The sequence below is a fragment of the Gastrolobium bilobum genome, unplaced genomic scaffold (assembly GCF_033153095.1).
Source record: "Gastrolobium bilobum isolate Gb01-03AN ecotype WA unplaced genomic scaffold, APGP_CSIRO_Gbil_v1 utg32150, whole genome shotgun sequence".
In the NCBI taxonomy this organism is placed as follows: domain Eukaryota; kingdom Viridiplantae; phylum Streptophyta; class Magnoliopsida; order Fabales; family Fabaceae; genus Gastrolobium; species Gastrolobium bilobum.
Window position 1 is genome coordinate 42,390 of NW_026897268.1, and position 9,207 is coordinate 51,596.

Genomic DNA, 9,207 nt, shown 5'->3' on the forward strand with positions numbered 1-9,207 from the left:
GTAATCAAATCACTCAAATATTCTCTTAACAGATTGTATCTTCTGGAGCTGATACTGATGACTAATCATCAGCCATATTAGCGCCCCATATCTCCTTGGATTATGTCCAAGAGATTTTCTCTTGATATGTTCCAACAAGATCTAATCTTGTTATGTTCCAACAAGATCTTATCTTGTCTTTTTCAAACAAGATCTTATCTTATCCTTTTTCGTAATAAAACAATTTTCATAGCCAATTCTAATTTAATTATTAAATTCAAATATTAAAATATTCAAAATTAAACTTTCAAACATTCAAATTCAAAATTCAAAATTCAAAATTTTGAATTCAAAATTCAAAATTCAAAATTCAAAATTCAAATTTCAAATTCCAAATTCGAATTTCAAAATTCAAATTCAAAATTTAAATTTCAAAATTCAAATTTTAAATTCCAAAATTCAAAATTTAAATGTTTGATAATTAATTAATTTAAATAATTAAATTAATTAGTAATGACTTGGACTATCCAAGCTTACATTAACCATGCGCCCTCCACCCCTTTAGGTGGAGTTCCAAACTACTTCTTGGGCTAATAACTATTATAAGACCCAATACTTTTAATGCTAGAGCATCTAGACAATTAGGTGTTTGTGTGTGACCCATTAGGTCTAACATAGCCACTGACATAAATGGGCTTGGGCCCAATAAGCCCACAACCCATCTAATGACAACACATAGCACTAACAATGCTTTTGCCCCAGAACTAGTTAGATTAATGATTTGATCATCCTATTAAACATATTTGGTTGTCGTACGTTTGTCCCTTCGTCTCGGTTACCTTCCCATAAAACCTAGGGTAAAGAAACGTATCATCCCTTGCAGTTTAGGGTTAGCTTTTTATGAAATAGGGAGTCTTCAATTTACTGACTCTAAAGGCAGATCATCTTATGATCTCTTTTACTATGCATAAATTCCCGAGTCACTGTAAATGTCATCCTGATTTCTCCGGTTTAAGCATAACCTAATCTCTCACAGAGATTTGACGAATTCCTTCAGCTTATCACCCTAGCCCTGTGCCCTATCAGGACAAGCCCAAGAGCATACCTATGAATCTCCATGTTTCAGGAAGACGAGGTATACAGTCAAAGCATGCCTTCTAGAACACAGTCTAAGTGATGACTTCTGGTCTAAGGAAAGACATACCCAAATATAAAGAGACTACTCTAATGATACTATCTGTGAGATTTCCTCATAGAGTCTCTTTGTGGGTCCGTTCAGTGCGAGCTATACTCTTATAGGTCCACCCACGACTTTAGCTAAGACATCTCCATATCTGTAGCACATGAGGTCTATACCTTGTATCCATATACAAGTAGATAAGTCATGCTAATCTTACCCGAGATTACTGACCCCATTCTCAATATCTCTAGACTAGGAACATAATATTAGGAATAAGCATCTGGTATTCTTGAATCCTCATGATCGTGATCTCATCACAGATATTCAAGAGATACCTATTTTATTCCACGGGGTTTATCAAGTTATTCATAATATATTAACATTAATATCGAGACAAAATTATGAAACAAGATAAAGAGTGCTTTTATTTATTTGCGACAATGTTTGAAAAAGGTCTACATCTATGTCCTTATTTAATCATAAGATTGTCTCTAGGACACCCAAATACTAACAAACTAAGGGTCAACCAAACCCGGTCCTGACTGCATTAGCTGAGATGCAAGCGGCTAGACTAGCCGATTAGGAGGCCACTAGATTGGCCAACCAGGCGATGATGGACGCCGTTCGAGAGGCGAACCGGAAAGCCACGGAAGATGTGTGTTGGGTCAAAAGCTATTGTGTGAAAAATACATATGCTATAGAACGTTCCTCAGTTCATTAAGAGAAAACACATTTGCTCTCTTAAGTTCAACCCAAGTGCGCAAGTGCACGCATCAAGTAATAAATGGAAGTATTAATGCCCAGATTATCGTTCCCACGAGGATGGAACTCTAATTAATGCCTTACTATCTTGACCTGTTTTACAAAGAATAAAAATGAAAAGAAAAGTTAGTAATTGAAAAGATTAATGCCCAGATTATCAAGTACTATTTTACAAAGAATAAAAATGAAAAGAAAAGTTAGTAATTGACCTGTTTGGTCAAACGTTCCTTACTATCTTGACAACGTTCCTCAAGGATAGTAGGTTCAGTCTGACAGCAAACAGTTCATCGCTTCGTTATGTATGTTACCCTTCTTGTTGAGAGAAGGAAAAGCAATATTCATGGGAGATTTATAGATACAAGATTGAACAAATAACAGAAAAAATAACAATAGTAATAACAGTAATTAAGAGACAACAGGATGGATGGTGTAAAACAGTTTTAACAGAAGGAACGGGTCCACTGTTCCATTCTTAAATAATTATTTTCTCTACTTAAGACTTAACACTTTTGTCTTTGTTCCAGTCTCTTTACTGCCAACGTCTGATTCCTCAGCTTATGGACTGGATGGCTCACAAGTTTCCATATTCCTATGGCTCCCTTGACTTCAACAGGTACTGGGTACAGGACCTTAAAATGAACGAGGTGGTCCCTTATTCCTAAGGCAACCAGTAGCGTTGTTTCCACAACACTACCTTCCCCCTATCGTTAAGCTGTCTAAAATCCCTTCCTTATGGAAGTTCCTTTCTTAGTATGTATTCAATTTCCATTGATACACAATCAATTTCAATTTCCAAGGAGAGAAATAACACTTGTATTTAAATGAAAATAACTTGATTACAACAAAATAAAAAGTATAGAATATGGTTGTTGCTCGTGAGGAGCTTCAAGTGGGTGATACAGAATGAAGAAGAAGTGTTGTCACTTAACTAAAGTTAAAGCTATACAATAATACAAAGAAAACTATAAAATAAACTAAGTGATCTCTTCTTAAGGAATTCGATGTGTTTCTTCATGCAGGAACGTCCTATTTATAAGCAGAAGAGTGAAGGGCAAAGTGGGTAATTCTCTTGGAGTTGTTTTCTTGACTGCATGGAAGGGGCAGTGTGAACAATGCTTTGAGGGGTGCAAGTGGCTCGATGAGACAGTTATTGTAGAGATTTGTCTTTCCTTCTGATCATCCTCATGTCTTGCTTTCCCCTTTAACCAATAGGAACCATTTATTCCCTGCTGCGCACGAACTGTTGCCATAACAGATTCTTGGTAGAGTAGGACCTGTTGCCTACCGGCTTGCCTTGCCCCCAAACTTGGCCAACATCCACGACGTGTTTCACGTGTCTCAACTTCGGAAGTACATATCAGATCCTTCGCACATGGTGCAACCGGTTGATGTGGGAGTTCGGGAGAACTTGAAAACTCCCGTCGAACCACTCAAGATTCTCGATCGCGACGAGAAGAAGCTTAGGAGCAAGATCACTCTGATGGTCAAGGTGCAGTAGACAAGAAGAAATCCTAAGGAGTGTACTTGGGAGCGAGAGGACGAGCTTCTCCGGCAGTACCCCGACTTCCGAGACAGGTATGTTTCTGATTTTGAGGACAAAATCTTAAAAATGTGGGGTGAATGTAAGAACCCGCACAATTAAATTAGGAATTTAATTAATTAATTAGGAATTTAATGATATAATTCCATAATTGACCTTAATAATTATGAGAAGGCTTAAATAATTATGGTAAGTTATTAATAATGTTGGAAGTCGCTATTCTGACGAAAAGTGCAGATACCGGTTCTGACTCACAGTATAAATGCGTATAGATGAAGTATCCCGAAAAATTATGAAAAGTATGTTTATGTCACTAGAATAATATATAGGACTATCATAATCATTTTCAAGTCAAAATAATGAGAACTGGTGCCAGAACCGATACTCACTACGTAAAAGCACGTTCCAGAAAAGTACTGCGAAAAATAATGTAAAAATATGACAAATCTTAGAAAAATGGCTAGGTTCAGAATACTAAGTTTGGGATTAAAATGCTAAGCATAGCTATTGGCGCTAATACTGTGCAATTAAAACTTAAGTGGCTTATATAAGGCCTTGACACATGATCCTAGGTCATTTTGTGCCTTCCTCCGTGAGAAATTCTGAGTGTGAAGTCAGCCACCCTTGCCACCCTTTCCTCTCCACTTTGTCAGCCAATAGGCCACCTTTCCTCTTGGTTTCTTCGTCAAATCTCCTTGTGTGAGTGTGCTTTGGACTTGAGAGAGTGTGAGGTGCTTCCTTTTCTGAGTTTGGTCTCTGTGTTGGAAGTGTGAGGGCTGAGTTCATTGGTAGGAGTGGTGGGAACCATTTCCTTGAGTGTTGATGCTCCAAGAAGCAATCTTTGTGAAGAAAAGAGCCATCTTGAAGCTCATTTTCGTGCATATTGTAGTCAACACTTTGGGAGATGCATAGTGAGCTCCAAGAGCCTCCCTAGTTCTGTTTTGAGAGCCTGGGGTATATCTCCTACCTTGATCATGAGTTTTAGTTGTTTAAAGGTTGAGTCTTGGCATGTTAATGAGTTAAATAAGTAACCAACCTGAACATGAACCTAAAGGTGGATAAAAATGCATGCTTGGGCGTCCTAATGGGTTAAAAGTTGAGCCTTGGGAGTGATATCTCGCGAAATGCAGAAACTGCATTATGTCGCGAAATATCCGTATATGGTATCCGGATATTGATATCCGGATATGATATCCGGATATTAATATCTAGATATGGGGTTGCAAATATCCGGATATTGATATCCGGATATGGGACGTGTGATATCCGGATATGAATATCCGAATATGATATCTGGATATGGATATCCGGATATGGCCCTGACAAATATCTGAATATTCTGGGAATTTTGAGACAGTGACGTTTTTGTGCAGACAAAACTGTATAATGGGTTTGTGGACCCATGATTGGTTAAGTGGACCTCTGTAATAATTAATCTAAGTCAGAATCAAAGTGATTAAGGGCTTATGGCTTTGTGAGAAGCCTAAAGACATATAACGTAAAAGGAAGGCATTGTCTTTATGTCATATGCTTGTAGAGTATGAATATTGATATGGTTATTGGTCCAAACATATTGTGATTGTGCTGTGTGTGGACTTTGAGCGGGTGTGGACCTTGGATTGGATTGATTGCTTAGAGGTAAGCTTTCGTGTCCTCGGTTTATCCATTGTTGGTTCTACCATACCCCATGGGGGTGGTTTATATGCATGACGTGTTTTCATGTTTTGATGATTGAAATGCTTTTGAGCTTAAGTGCAAGGGCCTTATAATATACATGTGTTGTTCCATCTAGACGGTAAGCCTGAGTATGTGGCGTCATACAATACGGTGATTCTGTGGGTGGGTGCAAGTGGCGTCTTGCACTAATGTAGGCAATAGACGTATGTAAATCCTGCATTTCTCTGGCCAGTAGAATATCTTGACACACATGACATGATTATATGTTGCATTGCACTGATTTTGGAACTAGATATTACTCGTCCCGAGTAATCCTTCACAACCAACAGTCTTCTTGTGGCAGGCTAATGCTCCTTGAGATTATCGATGAAGAGTTAACTTAACTCCTTCTATCGCTTCATTAGAGCACTCATCTGACTTGTGAGTTTCACCAGCTTCATTGTGTGTGTGACCTCTTCCACTCTTTTAGTCAGTTTCCCACATAGTTGCTTCCAGATTGAACTTTTTGGCTTGATTTCTTCTCTTACTTCTTAGCTCTTTTCTCTATTTCTTTCTTTTCAGGTCTTTTAACTGGAAGTCAATTACCCTTGTCTTTGCATAAGGCTGACCTTCAACAGCATGCTCTTTGAGCGGCTCTTGCTCTCACCTTGATGACTTGAGCTCTTTGAGCGAAATTTTTGGAGCAGAGGAGCTGACCCTTTTTTTTTTTTTTTTTAAACCAGGGGCAGAGTAATTTACTTAAACAGCCTGAAGTTCTTTCCTTGGTAACTCAATAAGTCCACTGAATAACAGAGTGTCCGATTTTTGGAGTGATGCTTTTTGTGCATGGTGTTGCTCCAAATCAGAGTGATGCCCTATGTTGCTTTGTTAGAAACTGTAAACTCTTTAGGGCATCTCAAGGAGCAAAATCCTGGGCAAAAAGAATCATTGAGTAGATCAGGACACTTAGGACGGTTAACTTAGCAAAACTTAAAAACAATATTTTTATAAAAAAGTAAAACAGGGTGGCGAATCCCTGGTATACCACAGAAGTCATTTATCTAAGAACAAAGTCAGTAACATTCCACCACAAAACTTTCAGGCATTCATTCCAACAGATTTAAACAATTTAAAAAGGATAGGGAACGAATGAACCTAGGGTCACCGTAGCGACCCTTAATGCTCTCCAGTTTCTTGTCTTGCTCCGCTAAACGGAGCATTTGTTATTGCTTCTGGAGGGAAGACATTTGGAAACGGTGGATATGGAGTTTGTCCCTTGAATTTTTCTCCCCAGTTACTGGCGAAGATTTGATCCCGAGCTCTGTAGTACAATCGGAGTTGAATTTCCTCCTCTTTGTTCTTCATCAATTCATCTTTCAAGAGCCCGATCTCCCCCTTCCAGTCTTTTCTGCTTTTTTCGTGGGCTTGCTCCATTTCTTCCGTTTTCTTGTTCATCATCTCTACTGCTTTCACCAGGTCTTTCACCGTGTTTTGCAAGGTTGAGGATCCTTCTCCTTCCTCAATCTTCCTTTTCAGAGGCAGTGGTCCAGCATTTTTTATCTGGTCAAGTTTATTCTGCAGGGCCACCTTTTCTTTGTTAATGAGCAAGCTGACTTCTTTCAGAGATTGCAGCTCCCTTCCAACCGTGTCTTCTAAGGCTTGCACTTGAGTGGCTAGAAGGTCTGCTCCGAGACCGAACATACTTTGACATTGAGTCATGTCAATTGTCTCGACTAGGAACTGCCTTCGTCCACTCTTTGCAGGAGCTCTCTTAAAGGGAAATTTTTCCCTTCTTGGAGTTTTCTGAGGTTCTTCCTTCACATTGCCCGAAACTTCAGCTTCTTCTTCTTCCTCCTTTCCTTCTTTTTCTTCTTTTTCTTCTTTCTCTTCTTCCTCCTCACTTTCCAATCCTTCATTGTCTCTGATTCTTGTTATCGTGGACTGATCAATGTCCGACCCTTCTGGAATGATTTCATCCGAAATCAGGATATTGGCCTTTAGACCAGACCTCTTGCACATTTCAGTGACCAGACAAGGGAAAAAGAAGGGGGAGTTTCTTGGTGAATTTGCCACCAGTTGTTTGTAAACAATCCTCCCAACATCAAACTTCTTCTTAGTCAAGATGCAGAAGACTAACACTTCTCTTTCCCAGTTTACTCTAGAGTCATTGCTCACGGGAATCAGACGGGAGTTAATAAAATGCATCCATACCTTTGCTTCGAATTTGAGTTGCTTCCTAGGGATGGATTCCTTGGTTCCCCAGGTTGCTCCTTCTGAGCCTATTTCTCGGAGCACTTCTCCAGTTATGGCCTCATCTCCTCGGCCAGCACAGTATCTATTGAACTCATCTTGTTCAGCAGGAACTGAAGCAGTGTTGTATGCTTCGTTGATTTCTTCAGGGGAGAAGTCTACTTTCACGCCTCTGATGAGGAGTTTTGGGAGATCTTCTTTCTTCATCCCCTCCAAGAATGCAGTCACGAACTCGGTGCGAGCTCTTGAGGGAGGCTCAACGAAGAGTTCCCAATCCAGTTCTGCTATATCCTCGGTCAGCCATCGGTCGAGATCTCCATGTTTGGAGCTACTGAGGACTATGCCTCGTTCTGGTATGACTGTGCGGTCGACTGTGGTCTGCTCAGGCTTGAGCTTTTTCCCTGTTCGGGTCCTCTTCTTGGAGATAGAAGCAACAGGTATAATGGCCTTTGGACGTGTCATGATGTAAGGTTCTGAGTAGGAGGGATGGAGTGGGGAGTAAAGGTTGGATTTTTGTGGGTTGAAGGAGAAAAGATTATGAGAATGAAATAATAGTTCTGTGTTTGTTTATAAAGGAACGAAGGAGAGGATGGGAAGGTTAAAACGCTCTGTATGGTGGTGATCGTGGCTTTGCTGAGTGGTGGATATGGGGGGAGAAGAGCGTCTGCTGCACATAAATGTCTGGGGGAAAGCAAATGTCCTCTGCTCTGACGGTTTCTTCTTTTTGAAACGCTACTGCCGCTTGATTGGAGGGATGTGACAGCACGACGTGGAGCTGTTATCCTTCCGTTGCTTCCGCCACTCGGTTTTCTCTCTCTCTCTTTTTTTTTCCGCATGCGGCCCATTGCAGGCCCTTAGGTTAAAAGGGGCAAGTGGATCAGCCCAATTAGAACTTGGTTTCAACATTGAGGGATCAAATTCTAAGTGTTGGTTGCTCCTTGCTTTTGGGATCAGGTTGCTCAAGAGCAACCCCAAAACTAGCTTGCTGCAATGATTAGCACATTAATTTTCTCAAACAAAGACAATAATAAAAAGAATGACGTAGAAATAAATCTGGGTTGTCTCCCAGTAGCGCTTCGTTTATAGTCTTAGCTCGACTTGTTGCTCCTTGGGTCAGACTTCAGCTGGGTCATCGAGATGAGAAGTCAGTCTCTCATGCTCCTTGATCCCTCTATTATACTTTTTGAGTCTGTGTCCATTTACCCTGAGCGTTGCTCCAGATGTTTCATGAGAAATGGTAAATGCTCCATTGGGAAGTGCTTCAGTGATTGCATAAGGTCCCTTCCATCTTGATTTCAACTTTCCAGGAAACAGTTTCAATCTGGATCGATACAGCAGCACTTTGTCTCCAACTTCTAACTCTCTATTGATAAGCTTTTTATTGTGCCACTTTTTCATCTGCTCCTTGTAGAGGTTGGCGTTTTCATATGCCTTGCTCCAGAATTCTTCCAGTTCAACCAACTGGAGCAACCTCTTTTCCCCAGCCATTCTGGAATCCATGTTTAGCAATGTGATGGCCCAAAATGCTTTGTGTTGAAGTTCCAGAGGCAAGTGCCACACTTTTCCAAACACCAACTTATAGGGGGAGCAGCCAATGGGCGTTCGATAAGCTGAATGATTTTCTTGAGTAGATTTGAGTGATACACTGATTACCTTATACACTTGAGAGAAAAATATTGAGAGCATCCTGTGAGGAACCATTTATTGTAATTGACATGTACAGTTGAAATTACAAAAAACTTGTGATTTGAGATTAGGAAATTTCTGTCCTGGTTGGTTTATCTGTTGAAGACTTGTGATCTTTGTATATTTTCTGCATGCTTGATAATTGTTAGAAGGA

General features: G+C 40.0%; 1 protein-coding gene across 1 annotated transcript; it reads right to left on the bottom strand.

The window, feature by feature from the left end:
- Positions 1-8,480: 8,480 nt before the first annotated feature.
- LOC133305611 (uncharacterized) lies at positions 8,481-8,867 on the bottom strand. Its single transcript, XM_061505865.1, has one exon. It carries the CDS (start codon positions 8,865-8,867, stop codon positions 8,481-8,483), a length of 387 nt encoding a protein of 128 aa, XP_061361849.1.
- Positions 8,868-9,207: the final 340 nt, after the last annotated feature.